The following is a 22692-nucleotide window of genomic DNA, read 5'->3' as shown; positions in this document are numbered from 1 at the left end:
GCAGCTTTGGTTTTCTTTTTCAACATTCCTCTAGCTTTTGGGGGTCTTTTATAATTCCATACAAGTCTTAAGATTATTTGTTCCAACTCTATGAAGAAAATCCATGGTATTTTGATACATATTGCATTGCTTCCCTGGGTAGCATAGACATTTTCACAATATTTATTCTTCCAATCCATGAGCATGAAATGTTTTTCCATATCTTTGTGTCTTCCTCAATTTGTTTCATAAGTGTTCTGTAGTTTTTAGAATATAGATCCTTTACCTCTTTGGTTAGGTTTATTCCTAGATATCTTATGGTTTTTGATGCAATTGAAAATGGGATCAATTCCTTAATTTCTCTTTCTTCCATCTCATTGTTAGTGTATAGAAATGCAACTGATTTCTGTGGATTTATTTTGTATTCAGCCACTTTATTGAATTGCTGTATGAGTTCTAGCAATCTTGGGGTGGAGGCTTTTGAGTTTTCCATATACAGTATCATGTCATCTGCAAAGAGGGAGAGTTTGACTTCTTCTTTGCCAATTTGAATGCCTTTTATTTCTTTTTGTTGCCTGATTGCTGAGGCTAGGACTTCTAGTACTATGTTGAATAGCAGTGGTGAGAGTGGGCATCCCTGTTCTGTTCCTGATCTTAGGAGAAAAGCTCTCAGTTTTTCCCTATTGAGAATGAGATTGGCTCTGAGCTTTTTGTAGATGGCATTTATAATATTGAGGTATCTTTCCTCTATCCCTACACTGTGGAGAGTTTTATTCAAGAAAAGATACTGTATTTTGTCAAATACTTCCTCTGTATCAGTTGAGAGGATCTTTCTTTTATTAATATGATGTATCATGTTGATTGATTTGTGAATGTCGAGCCATCATTGTATCCCAGGAATTAATCCCTCTTGGTTGTGGTGAAAAATCTTTTAAATTTACTGTTGTTTCCTATTGGCTAGTATCTTGGTGAGAATTTTTGCATCCACATTCATCAGGGATATTGGTCTGTAACTCTCCTTTTTGATGGGGTCTTTGTCTGATTTGGGGATCAAGGTTGCTGTCCTCATAGAATAAGTCTGGAAGTTTTCTTTCAATTTCTATCTTCTAAAACAGCTTTAGTAGAATAGGTATTATTTTCTCTTTAAAGGTTTGGTACAATTCCTCTGGGAAGCCATCAGCCCTAGACTCTTGTATCTTGGGAGGTTTTTTAAAGATTTTTATTTATTTATTTGAGACAGAGAGAGACAGCACAAGCAGGAGGGAGGAGCAGAGGCAGAGGGAGAAGAAGACTCCCCACAGAGCAGAGAGCCCAATGTGGGACTCCATTCCAGGGTCCTGAGATCATGACCTGAGCCAAAGATGGAACCCCAATCAACTGAACCACCCACGCACCCCTCTTGGGAGGTTTTTATGACCTCTATTTCCTTGCTGGTTATGAGCCTGTTAAGATTTTCTGTTTCTTCCTATTTCAGTTTTGGTAATTTATAGGTTTCCAGGAATGCATCCAGATAGCATAATTTGTTGGCATTTAGTTGCTTATAATACATTCTTAAAATCATTTGTATTTCCTTGATCTTGATGGTGATCTCTCCTCTTTCATCCATGATTTTATTAATTTGGGTCTTTTCTCCTTTCTTTTTAATAAGTCTGGCGAGGGGTTATCTATCTTATTAATTCTTTCAAAGAACCAGCTCCTAGTTTCATTGATCTGTTCTACTGTTCTTCTGATCTCTATTTCATTGAGTTGTGCTCTAATCTTTATTATTTCTCTTCTCCTACTTGGTTTGGGTTTTATTTGATGTTCCTTCTCCAGATCCTTTACGTGTAAAGTTAGCTTGTGTTTTTGAAGGTTTTCTAATTGTTTGATAGAAGCTTGTATTGAAATGTATTTCCCTCTTAGGACTGCCACTGCTGTGTCCCAAAGGTTTTGAACAGTTGTGCTTTTATTTTCATTAGTTTGCATGAATCTTTTAATTCTTCTCTAATTTCCTGGGTGATCTTTTTATCTTTTAATATGATGCTCTTTAACCTCCATGTGTTTCAGTTCCTTTCAAATTTCCTCTTGTGGTTGAATTCAAGTTTCAAAGCTTTGTGGTCTGAAAATATGCAGGGAATAACTTCAATCTTTTGGTACCAGTTGAGATCTGATTTGTGATCTAGTATGTGGTCTATGCGGGAGAAAGTTACATGTGCAGTTGAGAGGGATGTGTATTCCATTGAATTAGGATGGAATGTTCTGCATATGTCCATGAAGTCCATCTGGTCTAGTGTCTCATTCAAAGAACTTGTTTCCTTTGTTTTTATGTTCTGCTTAGATGATCTGTCCGTTGCTGTGAGTGGGGTATTAAAGTCCCCTACCATTAAAGTATTATTATTTATGTGTTTATTTACTTTGGATATTAATTGGTTGATATAATTGGCAGCTTCTACATTAGGGGTATATATATTTATAATTATTAAATCTTGTTGGATAGACCCTTCAAGTATGATATAGTGTCCCTTTTCAACTCTTACTACAGTCTTTGGTTTAAAATATAATTTATCTAATATGAGTATTGCTACCCCAGCTTTCTTTCGAAGTCCAGTTGCATGGTCAATTGTTCTTACCCTCTCATGTTTAGTCTTTAGGTCTACAATGAGTCTCTTGTAGATAGCATATGGATGGGTCTTACTTTTTTTCCAGTCTGATATTCTGTGTATTTGACTGGAGCATTTAGCCCAATCATGTTCAGAGTAACTATGGAAAGATATGAATTTAGTGCTACTGTACTACCTGTCCTTGTTTCTACAGATTGTCTCTGTTTCTGTGTGCTCACTCTTCACTTACAGGATCTCCTTTTAATATTTCTTGCAGGGCTGGTTTGGCGGTCACATATTCTTTCAGTTTCTGCCTATCCTGGAAGCTCTTTATCTCTCTTTCTATTCTGAATGAGAGCCTTCCTGGATAGAGTTTGCTTGGCTGCATGTTCTTCTCATTTAGTATCCTGAATATATCCTGCCAGCCCTTTCTGGCCTGCCAGGTCTCTGTGGAGATGTCTTCTGTTAATCTAATATTTCTCCCTCTGTATGTTAGGAATCGCTTGTCTCAAGCTGCTATCAGGATTTTCTAGTTAACTGTGAAATTCACAAGTTTCACTATTACGTGTTGTGGTATGGATCTATTTTTATCTATTTTGGGAGGGATCCTCTCTACTTCTTAGATATGAATGCTGTTTCTTTCCCCAGATTAGGGAAGTTCTCAGCAATGATTTACTCAAATATACCTTCTGCCTCTCTCTCTCTGTCTCTCAATCTCTCTCTCTCTCTCTCTCTCTCTCTCTCTATATATATATATATATATATATATATATATATATATATATATCCTCAGAAATTCCAACAATATGGATGTTATTTTTTTTTCCAAACTATTGCTTATCTCTCAGAGCCTTTCCTCACGGGCTCTTAGTTGTTTTTCTCTTTTCCTCAGATTCCTTCCTTTTCATCAACTTGTCTTCTAGGTCACCCACTCTCTCTTCTATTACATTTACCCTCACTGTTAGAACATCCAGTTTAGACTGCATTTGAGGTAGAATATTTTTTAGTTTGGCCTGATTAGATCTCATTTCTACAGTAAGAGATTCTCTAGAGTTTTTTATGCTTTTTTTCAAGCCCAACTATTAACTTTATAATTGTTATCCTGAACTCCATCTCTGACATCTTACTTAAATCCATAGCCATTAGATCTGTGGCAGAGAGTATTCTGGTTCTTTCTTTTGTGGTGAATTCCTCCATCTAGTCATTTTGTCCAGTGCAGAATCACTGTAGGAGTGAGCAGCCTGAAAAATATCAACCATGACCAAAGCAAAGTACACACTAGACACTTCGGAAAAGATTTGGAATGAGAAAAAAAGACAAAGACAAAGAAAAGGAAAAATAGAGGGAAAAAATGGGGATGGAGGAAGAGGAATAAGGGGGAAGAGGAAGAATATAACTTCACAAAGTGACTAAAACAGGGTGATCCACTTGGTCCTGAGTGTATTTTGATCTGTTTGTTGAAAGATATTAAATTCCAAAATTATAAAATAAGCAAAACATATATACAAAAATAAATTTGAATAAATTGAAAGGTAGCCAAAAATGAAGAATATATCTATAACATGTAATTGTAAAATATGAAAGTTAAAAAAGGGCTTAAAAATAGTTAATAAAATAAGAAACTAGGTGAAACAGGAAAATATTTAAAAATTGGCAAATTTTGAACTGAAAGATAAACAAATTATAAGAAAATAAAACCTCCAGTTCTATATATTATTTTCCCTCAGTCCTGGAGTTTTCCTGTCCTGCTTGGTCAGTAAACTTGCTGTTCCCCTGTTCTTCTAGCTGGTTTTCTGGGGGAGGGGCTTCCTGCACTGATTGATTCTCAGGTGTCTGTGTCTGGGTGAAGTTGCTCTGCCCCTTGCCAGGGTCCAGGGCTCAGTAACCTGTTTGCTCGGTGAGGCTTCCTGGAGGCCTTCAGCACCTCTTTAGAGAGTGAAAGGAAAAATGACCACACCCATATTTCTAGCCCTGGAGCTGAGAGATCCTGGCCTGTGCCAAACTATGCAGACTCCTATGGTGCCCACCACCCAGATCCCCAGATCCTCCCTTGGGAGCAGGCAGGGGTACACTGATTTGTGCAATTTGTAGGGCCTGAGTGGAGAGAGATTTCCTCTGTGCCTGCACCCACTCCACCCCTCCCAGTGAAAGTGGAGGATCACCCCATTTCTGTTTCTGTCTCTCCCTAGCATGGAGAACATTCACCTGATGGAGTATGCCCCTGCTCTGCCTCTCCCAGAGGAAGGCAAAAGGTTGCTTGCTCCAGTCCTTTGTAGGGACCCAAAATCAATAGTGGTCACCAGATCTGGCCGCAGCTCCAGGGTTATGGCAAAACAAGCTGACCCTACTCCGGGGCTCACTGACCTAAACCTAATTCCCCGCTCCAATGTTTGAGAACTCTGCTGGCTCAGGCACCCCTGTTTTTTCTGTGCCTCTGGGAATATGGAGACCCCACTGTCCCACCTGCAATTCTGCTTTATTTCAACATTCAGTGCCTTTCAGGCAGGGAAGTCTTAGAGAAGCAGATTTCTAAAGGTTCTGATTTTGAGCTCCAAAGCTGTATCACTTTCCTGCAGCTGGCTTTACAAAGGCTTCCCCCCATTCCCACCATTTATCTTCCAATATACCCCCCCATTTCTCTTCTCTGCCTTCTTATCTTGCCAAAAGTGTTCACTTTTCTATTTGTAGAGTTTTAGCCATTCATTCCTTACATCTCTGTTTGAATTAATAGGTGTTCACTATGGTTTGAGAGTTATCTAGCCAAATTAAAGTGACCAGATGAAACAAGGATCCCTACTCTTCTGCCATCTTGTATCCTCCCGAGTTGGACAGTTTCTTAATAAACCAACATCCAACTACCAAACCACTCATTAATTGCATTTCTGGACATTTATTCCAGAGAAATTAAAACTTAATTTCTTACAAGGATGTATACACAAATATTCATAACAATTTTATTCATAGCAGCCCCCAATCTGGTAATAAACGAAATGTCTTTTGAAGAGTGAATGGTTAATCTGTGGTACATCCATACCCTTCAAGGCTATTTAGCAATAAAGAAGAAACTATTGATCCTTGCAACTACTTGGATCAATACACAGAGAATTATGCTGAGTGAAAGAAAAAAAAAAAGCCAATCTCCAAATGTTACATACTGTATGATTCCATTCACATAACATTTTTGAAAAGACAAAATCCTAGAAACGAAGAATAGGCTAATGGTTACCGGGGGCTTATGGACCAGGGCAAGGGCAGATAGAGATGAGGGAAAGACAGGAGGGAAATGCATTTGCCTCTAAAACAACAATCAAAAAGATTCATATTGTAATAGATTTGCTCTGTATCTTAACTGCATAGATGTCAATATCCTGGTTGTGATATTGTATTATAATTTTTCAAAATGTTGCCATTGGGATGAATTGATTAAAGCATTTGAATCTAAAATTATCTCAAAATTTAAGAAACTAATAAAAAATTTTGACTCTTCAATTTTTATGTTTATTTTTTACACGTATTTATTTTTTCTCACTGCATTACTACATCATATATCATTTCTGATTTCACAGGAAAGCTTTCTCAATTATTTATCCTTAAGTATGATATATTTATAAACACCCTTCTTCTATAGTCTATTAAATTAAGGAAGTTTTATTTATCAAATACTTTATTTTACATTTTTTGAGTTAGTTTTTTTTCCTTTTAAATTGTTAATGTCATAAATTTGGTTTATTATTTTTTGAATGAGAAATGGCATTTTTTTGAAGTAAAACCAATATTGTGTGGTCTATTACTTAACATATTGTTGAGTTCAATTTTCTAAACTTATTTTTTAAAAATTATTCATTTATCTTGAAGAGTAAAATTGGCTGGTCAGGTTTTGATTACAGTGTTTTACTGACCTGATCTTTTTATCTTCTTTGAAAGAATTTGTAATTTCTTATTTCTTCCTTATCTGTTTGGTACATTGGAAAATTAAATTATCTGGACATGGAGTTTTTGTTGGTTTGTTCTCTTATTTCATCTCTTTCCCAAAAGGATATATTTAGTTATGGAATCAATTTTAAACATTTTAAACATTTCTCCTTGTTTTAAACATTTCTTCTTGTTTCAATTTTAGAAGAGGTGCTTGTCTGGGATGTGTTCATTTTACTTACATTGTCAAGTATACTAGCCTAAAATTATTCATAATATGGTATTACAATTTTTTATGTCTGCCTTGACCTCTCCTACTTTTGGCAAATTTCCTTTTAGGGGCTCCATTTTTCTTTCCTAATATCTTGCCTTAGCAAAGACCAATCAAATCCATCAGAAATATTCTAATGCATTAGGTGTGCCTGGGTGGCTCAGTCAGTTAAGCTACCAACTCTTGGTTTTGGCTCAGGTCATGATCTCGTTGGTCATGAGATTGAGCCCTGAATAGGACTCCGCACTCACCAGAGAGTCTGCCTGAAGATCCCCTTCCTCTGCCCCAACCCCCACTCGTGTATTCTCTCTCTCTCTCTCTTAAATATATAAATAAATCCTTTAAAAAATATATTTTAACGCATCTAAACTTCAGTGGTGTCTGAGTGGCTCAATCAGTTAAGCATCTGCCTTTGGCCCAGGTCATGATCTCAGGACCCTAGTATCAAGCTCCACATGGGGCTCCCTGCTCAGCAGGGAGTCTGCTTCCCCCTCTCCCTTTACCCCTCTTCCGCCCTCTTCCCACTTGTACTCTCTGCTCCCTCTCTCTATAATGAAAAAAAATCTTAAACTTCAAATTGATTGGGCAGAAGAATGGTACTAATTCCTGAATGTCTTCTACCTGCAGGTTTTTCTCAGTGTGTAAGTAGGTGCAAAGAGATCAACAGGAGGTATGATAAGCAGTTCTGTTTAGATTCATTGTGTATTTATCAAGATTCAAATACAATGGATACATTGTATTATTTATTGTTTTTAATGTGGTTTCTTCTTTTTAAATATTTATTTATTTATTTGAGATTGAGAGTGAGAAAAGTAGGGGTAGGGGCAGAGGAAGAGCATCCCTGGCCGGTTTCCCACTGAGCAGGGACTTGAGTCTTGATCTCAGGACCCCAAGATCACAACCTGAGCCAAAATCAAGAGTCAGTCACTCAAATGACTGAGCCATCCAGGCACTCCCAATAGACACACTTTAAATCACTTAGTGCCTTGGGTCCTGGTCTGCCTAAAATTTCTATATATGTTACATTTGCCATTTCCACACTACTGCATTTGAGAATGTTCTCCCCAAATGTTTCCTACATGTAAGAAGCCTGGGATTAATTTCTGTAAAGTACCAAGTTATGTCTGTATAGTCTTTTACATCTTTTGCTTTCAGAAATAGTCAAATTTTTCAGAGTCCAAGTTGATGTGTACATGAACATTGTATTTAATCTTCATTGTCTCAAGTCAGGGAGAAGAAATATAACAGCTCATACTTTCCAAACCAACTCATTTCTGGTTTTTAGGAGATATTCCACTGAAGAGGAAAGTTAGAAAGTTCAAAGAGTGAATTCAAAGAGGAGAGAAGATTGGAAAGTGTTTAGAACTGGAAATTCCCCCACTTACTCATGCTTACCTGTATTGACCCTTTACAGTAAGCAATTAGAAAGCACAGGCGCACCTGTGATTTAAAAATAAATTTTACTAATTTGCATAATTTATACTAATTTGAGACAAAACATTAAAAGCTGAAGTTTTGATTCCCAAGATTAAAAGCCATTCAGAAACCTAATTCACCCATTGAAAGAAAAAAGAAGTTTCAGAAAAAAAGTGATGAACATTTTGTCTCCGGAAATTGTCTTAGGTCGGAAGTTTGTGGTCCCTGTGAACATGTGCTACTAAAAGCATCCTGCTGAGCTGCTGTCTGATAAGGACTGTATATCCTGTCTTCTCTGTATCACTTTGCATCTAGCTCATATTACTTCATTTCCTTTCTGGGACCTTGCCCCGGATTCTTCATATAAGGTCAAACATGACCAAGACATGAACTGACTTCTGGTGTCCTGTGTGTCTTCTTCCAACTTTGTCCAGAGACTAATCTCTAAGTCTGTTTTCTCAAATGAAGTATGAACCATTAATAATCTCTGCCCTGTGGATATTCTTTAATTTTTTGATATGTTACATATGAAATAAGATGTAAAACATCTCTGGAAAGAATTAAAAGCTATATGTACATTGTTATGTGTATTTTACAAGGAAATTGAAAAAAGTTTAATTGCACTAGTTTTGTTTTTTTAGTTTTCTTCATGGTTAGCTTTCTTTTGCTTTGCTTTAGAGAATTGAATCCATCCACACAGAAATCTTGCTTTCATATTTATTTATTCTTTTTTAAAGATTTTTTTAATTTATTTATTCATAGAGACACAGAGAGAGAGAACGGCAGAGACACAGGCAGAGGGAGAAGCAGGCTCCACGCAGGGAGCCCCATGTGGGACTTGATCCCGGGTCTCCAGGACCACGCCCTGGACTGAAGGTGGCGCTAAACCGCTGAGCCACATCGGGCTCCCTGCGTGGGGTGTGCTTCTCCCTCTGCTTGTGTCTCTGTCTCTCTCTTTCTTTCTCTGTGCGTCTCTCATGAATAAATAAATAAATCTTAAAAAAAAAAAAAAAAAAGAACGGTGCTGGGCAAATCCTATTCACGGTTCTTTCACTGCTTTACATGAATCTCACTAGATTGCATTTTCAAATTTACAGATTTCTTACACTTAAAAAAATAATTGCAGAAGCAGAGGAGGATTAGTGGGAAAATATTCATTTTTCAGTAAGTTCAGGTTATTGTAAAGGACTTGAATAGCAGGAGGTCCAGTGGATGCCTAGAAGGCCTGCTGATGACATGTTCATGGTAATTTCACTGGTTCTTATGTTTGTGGAAGCTGCCAACTCCAACCAATACAAATGTTGATTTCAACAGAATACTTTCGCCGCTCTCATAAAAACAGAGAAAAATGATTTCAGAAAAAGGCAACAGATTTTGGTTAATGTCATAATGTTTACAGATATTTCTTTTCTTGTTTAAAGAAAGATTTATGTATTTATTTATTTGAGAGAGAGAGAGAACATGAGTAGGAGGGGCAGAGGAAGAGAGAGAATCTCAAGCAGAATCCGTGCTGAGCATGGAGTGCCACACAGGGCTGGATTTCAAGACCCCTGAGATCATGGCTGGAGCCTAAATCAAGAGTTGGACACGTAACTGACTGTGCCATCAAGGCACTACCAGATATTTATTTTCTTAAAATAAGATCTTGTTACCATTTTCTGTACCCAATGGCCTGTGTATATAATAAATATTACATACATAGCATATATAATAGATGTCACATATATATGCATGTGTTTATAAATATAAACATATTTATAAATGTATACACATAATATTCACTCTCTTGACTATGGCTGAAGAAGCAAGAAAACTTGAGTGCATAGGGAAATGTCTTAGTGTCATGAGTGCTGTCAGAGGGAGACCTAAGAGATGGCAGTCTCCTCTGTCTGCCAAAAGTCACATAACATCATATCAAAAAGTCCAAAAGTCACATAACATCATATCAGCAAGAATGCTGTAACTTCTCAGTTTTACTTATGACATCAAATGAAAAACTTTCCCTTCTATGACTTATGTCAAACTGATTCTTTTATATCTCATTAAATGCCCAATATATACCAAACACCATAGTAGCTAATTTTCTAGTTTATAATATTTTCTTCACAAAACCTTATAAGTTGGATGCTAATATTTTTAATTTACAGATAACAAAGCCAAAGCTCAGTGGAGGAGTGTATGTTTCCCGAAGTGTCACAGTTAACAAACGCTTGAGCTGATATCCATAGACATTCTGTCATGTATCTAACCTATAAATATTTATTGAACTCCTATGTTTTAGGCACTATTATATACTAGAGACTCATTGTTGAATAAGTTGGCCATGCCCCTGCTCTTAAAGATATTACTTTCTAGTAAGGGAAATAAATAATAATAATGATGATTTTTTTTGAGAGAGAGAGAATGTGAGCAGAGAGGGGCAGAGGGAGAAGGAGAGAATCTTAAACAGGCTTCCCACTGGGCATGGAGCCCGATGGGGGCTCCATCTCCCGACCCTGAGACTATGATCTGAACCAAAATCAATAGTCAGACATTTAACCGTAACCAACTAAGCCATTCAAAGGCCCCAATAATGATTATTTTTTAAACTACTTACATATACATTTACATACATCTAATGAGCTACAAAATTTCAGATGAGAATATGTTTAAGAAAAGAAGAGAGTGAGGTAATAAATTGTGGCAAATTGGAGATAATGTAAATAGGGGATTGAGGAAGGTCTAATTGAGAAGGTGACATGTGAGGTAATATGAATAAGAAGAAAGTGTCAGGGCACCTGGGTGACTCAGTGGTTGAGCATCTGCCTTTGGCTCAGGTCATGATCCCAGGGTCCTGGGATCGAGTCCCACATCAGCTCCTGCACAGAGCCCATTTCTCCCTCTGCCTATGTATCTGCCTCTTTCTCTCTGTGTCTCTCATGAATAAATAAATAAAATCTTTTAAAAAAAAAAGAAAAGGAAGTGTCAAACATGAAAAATCTGAGAGCATGGAGAACAAGAGCAAGGACACACTCCATAAAATTAAGATAAGCTTAAATTTTTCAGGGAACAGAAAAAAGGTCAGTGTAGCTGACTTACAGGGAGTAAGAGGGAGAATTGTGAGAGACGACTATTTATCTGTAAAATCTATACTTTTTTTCTAATGCTCACCAGGCAAACTGTTCTGGAATATTCAAATTTCAAAAATGGTTGGTGTCCAACTAAGCAAGTTAGATTTTCACAGTAATACAAGAGTCATCAAAAGGGAAAAGTCACATTAGTAAGTTGTAAAACTGGACCATGATTTCTATGGTAGTCCAATGAGCTGTTGAAAACTGCTGTGAATGGGGAAAACACACATGGCAAGGATTATCAGTGTGTGTAAAGATATTTTCTTTCTCTTTCTACACCACAGACTTGGAAAAGTTCAAATACTGTTGCAGATTTATAGCTATTTTATTATCCTGTTACCATACCCCCAGGACCAGGTTCTTGAGTCTCAAGGTCATAGAAATGAGCACTGAACTCCAGACAAAGAAAGCATGTAGAGTCTATTAGAGATAGCGTATATACAAGGGAACAACAAGAAGGAGGAATGTCACTTCCCAAAGGGGTAGTGTGTGAGGCTTATAAAGGCTCTCTTCCAAAGGTTGAGGGGCTGGGAGTGGGGAAGCATCCATTTAGTCCAATGGTCGTTATCTTGTGGTCATTACTTTTCAGTGAACATGAGACAATCACAGTATGGCATGGTCAACATTCTTCTAGGGTTCCTGGAAGGTAGAAATACTTGTGCAAGTAGACTTTAAATTGTTACTTCTAATTTTGCACAACCATTAATCCCTAACAGCTATTATCTCTCATTTATTTGTTTTCCCAGAAGGAGGTATTTGTCGCTAAGAGTATGGAAGCTTTTAATCTCAGACTTCTGCTTCAGACCAGTGGCTTTATAGGAATTAAGTCCCTTTTGCTTTTCCTATACTGTCTCAATCCCATGAATTTTTCACGATATAATCTGTGTAATTAGTATCAGAGTGTGGACATTAATCCAGATCTTCCAAGTTAAAAAGAATAAACAGAGATCTGATCTCAGTTGCTTTCTTCCAAAGAAACTAGCAAAAGTATCAGCTATTTAAGTACTCAACTTGACCCTTCCATCACTCATCTGCAATATTCAAATATGCACTTGCTATCCAGGGGCAGACTACAATCCCACATACATCCTTGAGTAGTACTCTATATCTTAGAACTTTTCTGTCTTTCATACATATTCTTTCACTAGGTCATATTTATTTATTCATGCATTTAACAAGTATGTACTGTCTGTATTGAGTACATACTAGATTCCAATTACTACATCAGGTGTTCAAAACACAGAAGAGACAAGCCAGAAGAAGTTCTTGCCCCCACACAGCTTAAAGTCTAGTAAGGAAAGTAGATGATGAACAATGGTATGATATTAGGTATCACCAAGTGATATAAAGAAAGACAAAGGCATATGGTGGCATAGAGCATGAGGTTCTGTTTACACATAGAAGGTTAGTGAAGACCTTTCTGGGTAGATCACAGTTGAATACTGAATAAAATGAGTTGAAGTGAATAAAATGAGAGCAAGACTTGCAAGTAGATGGAAGAAGAGCATTTTAGAGAAAATGCAAAGATTCTGTAGTGGGAGTAAGCTTGTCATTTTTGTGATATAGCAGAGGTTATCACTGGAGAGGATACTGACTAATAGGGAAAATGGCAGAAGAGGCAGCTAGGGGCCAGATCACGGACCTTCTCAACTATCAGAAGGTCTCTGAATTTTATGGTAATTTTGATAAGAAATCTTTAAGGGGGAGGAGATGAACATCTCACCAAAGTGATATGACATAATTATAAAACAACCCTTTCACTGTTATGTGGAAAACATAGGAAAAATGACTGAAAAAAATGGAGCAGAAGTGAAGAGAGCCCTTAAGACCAACATGTCCCTCTTCATGTCTGAACTTAATAAGTAAATATGATGGCCCAACTAAGCTACAGCAGATTATAGTTCCCAACCCACCTAGAGATAACACTTCCACAAAGGCTTTACTCTGAAAGCACGTTGTCTCTATAAAAGTGATATTAATGATAAAAATTCTGGCAGCAAGATGGGTAACTAGAGTGGTGTTTCACTCCCCTCCTTAAATCACCACACACAGAAATTCTGCCTTCATAGCTCAGCGGGATAGTATTGATACCATGGTGATATATTTTTTATAATAACCATACTCCAAATGTCTGACACCTCAGAGACACAGGAAAATCAATATCTAATATAGGGGAAATTTAGAGTAAATAAAACATTAGAGGAAATAAGGGAAATCTAAATGACAGTAAAATATGACCAAAAAATTGACAGGAGATAAATGAAACAGATAATTTAAGATAAACAATTTTAGAACATAGAAAGGAAGTTCCAGACCACAAGGTTTCTATTTCCTTGAAGCAAATATGTGCTAAATGATACCTTAAAAGAACTACTCCCCAGGGAAATGTTGAATGATACCCTTCTGGCAGCCAATTTTTAGATTCCTAAGTAAAATTCTTCCAGAGTGGAGAAAGATTCATGAGGACAGAGATCTTAAAATTCCTGTTTAACAATAAATCTTCTAGCCCCTTGGGGCACCCGGTTGGCTTAATTAGTTAAGTGTCTTACTTCTGCTCAGGTCATGATCTCAGAGTCCTGGGACTGAGCCCCAGATGGGGTGAGGGGGAGGGTCCCTGCTCAGCAGGGATCCTGCTTCTCCCTCTCCTCCTCTTCTCTCTCTCTCTCTCTCTCTCTCTCTCAAATATACAAATAAAAATCTTTTTAAAAAAGTCCTCTGGCACCAAGCAGTGTCCTGTCCATAGTGCATGCTCAATAAATATTAGTTGATAATTTTAAAAATGAGTGAGATTTCAAGGGAAATATTATTCTCCAATTACTTACACCTCAAAGATAGGAATCCTTAACTTTTAATTCTTTATGTAATTATGCTGCCTTCTAAACTATTTGTGTTTTTCACAAATTTCGATATAGATGTCTCAGATTCTGGGAAAATCCAGCTTGTCCCTTCATTCTACACGTACAGTTGTGAGAAAGCACATTTCAGACAACAGGGAAAACCCGCAGCTTACCACAATAACACATTGTAAATCGGGCCGATGGAGCATACATTAAAGAGAACTGATGTAGTTGAGTGGTTAGGAGGCAAGAGGAAGGGGGTGGAGACAATATAACTGAATATAAATGCTGAGATATCTCACAGAGTCAGAGACTGAACAAGAGCTCCAGCAGAGACTTGTGCTGTAGATTGGCTTGACCTGGGATTAACCAGGGAATCTTGACTAGAACAATGATGAATTCTGAAGATGGTTGCATAACAGAGAACAGCTCCTTGCATCCGCAGAGAGGACAACAAAGTAAGTCAGACCTTATTTGTCATATACTGGTAACAAAGCGCTCTCCCCCCTGCACCCCCCGCTGCCCTGCTCCACTCTCTCTCTCTTTCTCTTTCAACTATCTGTCTTCTATCTATCTATCATCTGATATATAACAGTAGTTTAAAAAATAAGTCTTTGTCTTTAGAAACACTTGATTACATTTTACTTTAGTGCAGGTAAAGGAGAATATGGGGATAAGTAAATACCTATCTATGAAAAGATAGGATACCTGAGACATGGGAGGAAGCCACAAATATGGATTTCTGAAGATCTTTAGAGATCTCTTTCTTTGTTTCAGTTTATATCACATCAATTCTTCAGATTTAATTAGAAAGCTCCCTGCACTGGCCCAGGGCATTCGCCGCCATTTTCCGTATCCATCCGTACATGCTCCAGAAAGCATCTGCCTCTTTTTAGAACAATTCTGTTTTCCCCATAACCAATTACATTCTTTACTGCCTTCACCTTGTGTCTCTGAATGCTTTCTGTTTGCTTCATCTTGTGTTCTCATGACAGCATCCTCCAGTTGCCGAGAATGAAAATTGCTTCCAATTTTTGAGAGAATAGCCATACATATATCTGAACACTTACCAGTTCAGGGGTAATTTCTGAGGAGAATGTCAGGAAAATTATTGAAAGTACAAACTTCTGCTTCTGTACTCTCCACGGAACTTTTCATTTCATCATTCCATTTCACCCTTTAAATCACTGGCTTCAAATTCTACAAGAATCATACATGGTTCTTCCTTTCTTTTGTTTTCATCAAAATTCATCAAAATATGATCATCTTAGCTACTTACCTTTCCTCTCTTCTCTTCATCTGTTCTGTCCACAGACTTATTTCCTATTACTTGAATGCTCCCATTGTTTATCCTATAATGTGCTTCTGTGAGGTTTTCTTGATTTGTTCCATTTATCAATCTTCTTCTCTAATTGAGGCATTCCAAAACACTTGTATATAGGAGAGACAGTTTACTTATAAGCAAAGTTATCCAGTGATAAAGGGATATGTTATGAACAGCAGAGCTGAACAATCTGGAGGAAGGAATTGTTTTCTGAGTGTATTTCCATTAGACTGGTTTATGCTAAAAAGACATCAATCTTTTCTGATAAACCCATCTTTCACCTAAGAACACAAAATCTAGTGTGGATAACAAGTGCAAGCCACACAGATTTCTGGTAGCTAGGTAACCATACTTCTATGGCCCAGTTGAGCTGCTGAAAAGAAGAAATGTATATAATAATAAAACAACTCAATAAGTAAAAAGCATAGTTAAAAGAAGAAGGACCTAATTCAGTAATCCTCAACTTTTTCTGAGCTCATCCAATATTCTGTTGAATGTTTAGTTTATGCTGCCCTTGTGGTTGCTTTATTAGTATAAACAATCCTTGGGCATCACCTTTGGATGACTCAATATATAATTGTGGATTTATTTTCAGTTTCTTCAGTAATGAACAAGGCCCATAATCAGAGCGGAAGTATGCTGTTGGGGGAGTGTTTTGTCACCTAGGTGATATTTCAAACTGTGAGTAACAATAGCCCTCACTAATGGAAAACAAATGTACAGTCTGAGAATCATCTCCAGTTTGCCCACTGGGTAAACCAATAGACTGAGGTGGCTCTGAGTCCATGAACTATCTGGATGAGTTAGTGTTTGCTGAGGAAATAGAACTGGTACTGCACTGAGTCTAAGCAGCATGATTGACCCTCACATGGAGAGAAGTGAAACTAGACAGACAGCCCTGAACTTGCTACACTATCTACAAAGGGCTGCTTCCGGTGATAGTTGTATACTGGTGAGAAAAGGAAGATTTGCTTTGAGAAGCTGCAAGAAAAAGAACTGTTCAGAAGCAAAGTAAAGTCTTCTCTTGCAAAACCAGAATGCAGACGTAGGCTGGGAAAAACAATTCCTAGAAGCAAAAACTGATTTGATAACCAGTAAAGAGTGCAATTTTTTTGCGCTCTCTTTGTTCAGTTTAACTTTAGAGAAATGTTTCAAGGAACAGAAATACAAGAATATGTTTGCATTTGAGGCCATTTTGCATGGTAAATCCTAATATCATTCATGGCCTTTTACATTTCAATTTTTGAGAACATAATAAGGAACTATATATGTCTTGTGAGGACAAATTTTTAAAAATCTTGAGAGCTCATCCTAACAAAATCAAATTCAGACTGGTCACAAAATCCCCTTCTCTCCTTCACCATTATTTATTTGTATTCTAAATCAGATATTCTTCTCGTTTTTTAATAAACAAAGAATCATCATTCACATCATATTCATATTCCACAAAAAATATTTCTTATTGGTGAAATCAAATTTTTACTTTGTTTCAGCATTATATGGAAGGTAAATGAAATAACTTTCGCCTAACATTTGTTGTTTAATATTGTTATATTTCTTCTATCATTTTAACTTCTCTTGAAAAATTCAAATATTTAACTTTTCATTCATATATCATTTTTAATTGAGGTATAATTTACATATAATGGATGCATAAATCATAAGTATGCAGTTTAATGAATTATAAGAACTCCAATCAACATTTGAAATTTTGAAAGTTCCCTGTGTTTCTTTCTGGTCAAATTACTTTTCCTACACACTTAAAAGCAATTACTTTTCTGATTTCTGTCACCATAGTTTAGTTCAAATATTCTTTCTTTTTTTTTTTGAGTATTGTTAACACATATAGTTACAATATTTTCAAGTGTACAACATAGAAATGCTACATCCCCTTATGTTATGCTATGCTCACCACAAGTGTCACTACTGTCATCTTACAACACTACTATAGTATCACTGACTATAATCCCTATGCAATGCCTTTCATCCCTGTGATTTATTCATTCCGTAACGGGAAGCCTGTATCTTCCATCCTCCTTCACCCATACTCCCATCCTCCTCCCCTGTGGCAACAATCATTTTGTTCTCTGTATTTGTAGGTCTGATTCTGTTTGTTGTTTGTTCCTTCATTGTTTTTGTTTTTAGATTCCACATGTGAACGAAATCATATGGTATTTATTTGCCTTTCTCAGTCTGACAAATTTCACTTATTTTTTGGCTATTCTTGAATGTCATATAAATGGAAATATATAGCATATAGTGTAGCTGCATTTTCTTTACTCAACTTTTTTTTTGAGATTCATGCATTTTGTTGCATTTATTAGTTTTTTTAATTGCTAAACAGTGATCAGATTACCATAATTTGTTTGTCCTTATTCTTGTTGGTGGATATGTGGGTTATGTCTAAGATTTGTGTCTTAAGAATAAAGCTGCTATGAACATTCTTGTTTTATACAAGTCAAATTGCTGGAACATAGGATAGGCATATATTTAATTGTATAAAAAAGGCTTTTTCAAATTATTTTTCTATATTACTCTCCCATGAGTAGTATATGAAAATTTCAATTGCTTCATATCTGTAACAACTTTACCCCCAAAAAATCAATCTTTTTAAAAATTTTCTGTCATGCTAGTTGTAGCTATTTATATATCAATTCAGTATTTTTTAATTCATTATCCACATCTATTGCCTATATGTCATCTCTCTTACTACAGAGTGCTTAAAGGATTGTGCTTAGGTTGTCCCATTTTATATGTCTTCTAGGATAATCAGATATTTAATAAATGTTCTTGTGATTCAAACAATAAAATTATGATATCCTTAGAATTTTTGTAGCTGCTAAGTGCATGGATTGAGGAGATATTTTATGATCTCATTATTATTTCTGGATTGTTTCACTATCTTAATTCACTCAATACTTGGGGGTAATTAACATAAATTTAATATAAGAACATAAGGAGGCATTAAAGTGTAAATGCCTCAGAAGAATATCGAATGTCTCTTTCTTACTTCTACAGTCGGCTTGAATTCATTATCAACTTTCTCTCTTCAGATCAGGCTGCCAGCCCTCATTTTGCAACACAGCATGAAGGATCCCTTCAAGTTCCTATCCCATGTGCTGTTGTGAATGTGGTCCTCATCACTGTTTTAATCATAGCTCTCATTGCTTTATCAGGTGAGTCTGTACTTCATGAGTTCATTTAGTCTCTACTGTTAGCATTCATGTCCAGCTGAAATCAACAGGGATTACTTGGTCTAATTAGTGAGAAATTCTGATTAATTTTGAATAATCCCAATTTTTATACATGGTTGATTTCTTTAAAAATACTAAATATAATTCCATATTCCTTAAATGATCAATGCAGTACTTTCTGAGTTCTCCAGCGCTTCTTTACAAGTATTGAAAATGTCTGTGTTTTATAAATTATTGTAGAAGAAAATTACATTTGAGCAGATTTTATACTCTGAAATGAAAGGGGCTGATTTGGATTCTAAATAAATAATCATTTAGTTAGGGGAAAAATGTGGGCTTCACATTCATTGTTAACAGAAAAAAAAATATTATCTAAGCTATAGATTAATCAGGATTTGATTAGTCTTTTGTCTTTTATCTCCAAGGCCACAAATGGTGGTTATGAATAATTTAAAATATATCTAGAATCTCCCAAAGAGTTGATTATGATATGTTTTTCAAAACATACAGCAATACCAAGATATATTTGTGTTTAAAAACATGAAATTTTATGATTTTATAAAACATCTTCAGCCAGAGATCTTTCCATATTCTGAATTACTTCCCTGCAAATTATTCTGTCCTTTATCTCCCAATATAGTGTTATACTGCTTGCATTTGAATTTATAATGCTCTGTCCCCTGTCTAGTCCAAAGACTACTTGAAAGATTTTCTATTTCCCCATCTCTTTCCTATATAATGGCCCAAGAAATTCCCTCTTATTTCTTATATCCTAACAATAATGATTAGGCACAACAAGAAATTAGATAAGGTGAGAGCCTGCCTTCTTGCTCTTCCCAGAATTTGCTCCTTATCTTTCATCCTTGGCATTGTCACCTAACACTGCACAGCATCCCCTGAACTAATTTGCACACTGTGTGTATTTAGTTTCTTTTGTTACTAAAACAAATCACTTTCCTGTTCACAGTGGGCCAATACAATTGTCCAGATCCAGATATGTCCCTAGTGCCACCAAATAGCCATGTTTCTTCATGCTCTGATGATTGGATTGGATACCAGAGGAAATGCTACTTTATTTCTACTGAAATGAAGAACTGGACACTGGCCCAAAAATTTTGCTACAAACAGGGTGCTACTCTTGCGTTCATTGATTCTGAAAAGGACATGGTAAGATAGTATTCCAAAACAATTTCATAAAAATATTGCTATTTTTTAATATAGATAATCTGTGATTTCTTTCTGTTTCCTTCTGAGTTAAGACATTATGCCTATCTCCCTTGCAGGAAAATTTAGTCACAAAAAGCCATATGATCAGTCTGAGGTCACAATCAGGGTTCAATTTAATCTTGTAAATTTGATTTGATCATTTAACATCAAAGGCCAAAAATCCAAATGAACTGCTCCTAAATAGAGCTAATAAGTGATCAGCTTAGCTATCATTTCTTAAACTGCAGCATCTGAGAAATAGGATTGATTTATATAATTAATATTTAAATTATTTATAATATAATATAATATAATATAATATAATATAATATAATATAATATAATTAATTATATACTCACCCAGAAGGGTTGTTTAACATGCATCTCCTTTGTGCTTTCCTCAAGATTTTTTTAAAACGATATGTGGGTAGAGTTAAACATTGGATTGGTCTGAAAAATGAAGATGGTCAGACATGGAAATGGTCAAATGGCGGAGAATTTAGCAACTGGTAAGTTTCAAGATGTGTCTTTATCTTCCCCAGAATGGCAGTTCAGGGAAGCCATTTTCCTTTCAAAGCACTATTGTATATGATGGTTGTGCCCTTGATGAGCAGAGCTTTATCAATCTGTTTTGTATGCTTATGCTCTTTCAAATTTTTTAAAGAAGGGTTTGATATTTTGATATTGCCATTTTTTTCTTTTTATCTACTTGGAAGTCATACAATAAATGCTTCTAGTAATTTTATCTCAGCACATTTTAGTGTGAATAATAGTTTCAGAAATAGTCCAGAAATAGTTATTATGATGCAAAAAGAAAAATCCAACATTTCCAATCTCATATATATTTCTCCTGAGAGGCTGATTTTTTAGAAAAATTCCTTTTTACTCTTTCCCAGTTCTCATCCCCACAGAGATGCAGCATAAAATATCTAATAGCAAATTAGAAGCTTCTATGAACCTAATAGAAAGCTTGTCCCAAAATGGGAAATGTTGACTTTAATTTTATTACCTGTAATCGATTTACATTTTAACATTTGAAGGATATTTTATATCCTGAAATTTAGTGTTAACCTTACCACCTGAAAACTCAGAATTGAATAAATTTCTAGCTGTCTAAATAGTTTTATGATAATTACTGATATGGAAAATAAATTCAAGTTGCTAGAAAAGAAATTTTTAATATGTGTCTTATGGTACTATACATGTAAATTGGCTTCAGGAGCTGTAAGCCCTCTAAAATTGTATGTATGATGGTTGATTGTGTATACTTTCCGAAAATTGTTTCTCCAGGGGTTTGTTAACTCAGAAGTAACCCAAGAGTCACTCCTCTGGTGGTATGCCAACCAAATAAATGGAACTCTTTCCCTTAGATTTGTATCTTCCTTCCACATATCCTTTCTTTCCATTCTCACCTACTGATTAGTAGTATCGACAAATTAGTTTATGGTTACTTGACCAGCTGACTTGCTTCATTATCACTTATTAAGCAAAACATTCAGAGGCTACCATTGCAAAGTTCATTCTAATGTAACTGAATGGAAATGATGAACAGAAAAGAATTCTAAATTTATTTATTGTCTGACAGGCTCGACCTTACTGGATTTGAGAACTGTACATTTATGAATAGTACAGAGGTCAGCAGTACAGCGTGTGAAAATAATTTACACTGGATATGTAGCAAATCCTCCAAATAAGGAGGAAACATATTTGCTTACAGACTATTATAATATGGAACTCAAAGAAATTTGTGTTGACGGATGTCGCTCTATGGTCAGATATTTTCCACAAAGACTGTGAAAAAAATATGTCTTATTTTGGAAACCTTCAAAACAAGACTATGGGAAAAAAGGAAGAGAATTTCTGGGAATATCTGCATTGTGGAACACTCCTGCCAGGAGCTGAAAAAGTCACAGGTTGACTGCTCATTACATCCAAGGAGAAGATGCACTTTATATTTCATAGAACTTAGAAATAATAAAATAACTAGGCTTAAAGGTATTATTTATTGTTGAATGACTACCAAAACTGAGTGTGTATTTGCACTGTTTGAAGATGTTAAATGGTGATATTAAAAACCGAATGTAAACATTAAAAAGTTTAACTGGTAGCATGGACATTTAGTGCTTCTTTATGTAGCATTTTACGGAGATACAGACAAAAGCAAAAGATATAAGGAATATTTGTGAAACAGATAAAAATATTTGAAAATGTGCAATATGTGATGTTGTAAATTCCTGTCAGGAAAACTTCTGTTCAAACTTGGAGTAATAATAGTCTTATCTGACTATCAATGTGTACCTTTTTCAATCAATTCTATCATGTGCAATGCTTCTTATGAAGTATTTTCTGAGTGCAATAGTGTTTCTCTGTCTTTTGTATTCAGTGCCATTATAGGCTGATTTTATGTGTGTTAAAATAAAAGAATCAACAAAATGGTTTCTAAGAAGTGTTCATTCTTTCAAAATACACTAAAAATTACATAACACACTAGAAATCAGAAAACAGAATACTATAGCATTTTTTAAACTTATCTGTACTAAAAACCTTATCTTTAAAACAGTTGGTGCTTTTTGAATCATTTTCATATGTGTTTCCAAAGGGCTATACTTTTTTTCTGTATGGCAGATGCTAGTAAATATTCTAATTGACTTGGGAGGAATATATGTCATTTAAAAAATTTTTGACTGTACTATTTTCTTCCTTTCTGTAATGATTCACCCCCCTTATACTAAAGAGGCATAGAGAAACTAGGAGACCCCTAGATGCATTTTGAGAGGTTGTGTTTATAAAGCTCATCTTCTTTCCAATAAAAAAATAGCAGGTCCTCATAACTGATGCTCTGAAAGCATCTTGTTCAATTCTGA

At 35.8% G+C, this 22692-nt stretch overlaps 1 protein-coding gene across 1 annotated transcript; it reads left to right on the top strand.

Annotated features, from left to right (window-relative positions):
• The first annotated feature begins 14425 nt into the window (after nucleotides 1-14425).
• Nucleotides 14426-22239, top strand: CD69 (CD69 molecule). Its single transcript, XM_041736459.1, has 5 exons — nucleotides 14426-14562; nucleotides 18482-18604; nucleotides 19590-19789; nucleotides 20234-20337; nucleotides 21414-22239. The coding sequence occupies exons 1-5, from the start codon at nucleotides 14496-14498 to the stop codon at nucleotides 21520-21522; spliced, it is 603 nt and encodes a 200-aa protein (XP_041592393.1). The 5' UTR covers nucleotides 14426-14495; the 3' UTR covers nucleotides 21523-22239.
• Nucleotides 22240-22692: the final 453 nt, after the last annotated feature.

The sequence above is a fragment of the Vulpes lagopus genome, chromosome 21, assembly GCF_018345385.1.
Source record: "Vulpes lagopus strain Blue_001 chromosome 21, ASM1834538v1, whole genome shotgun sequence".
Classification (NCBI taxonomy): Eukaryota; Metazoa; Chordata; class Mammalia; order Carnivora; family Canidae; genus Vulpes; species Vulpes lagopus.
This window is presented reverse-complemented; position numbering and strand designations above follow the sequence as displayed.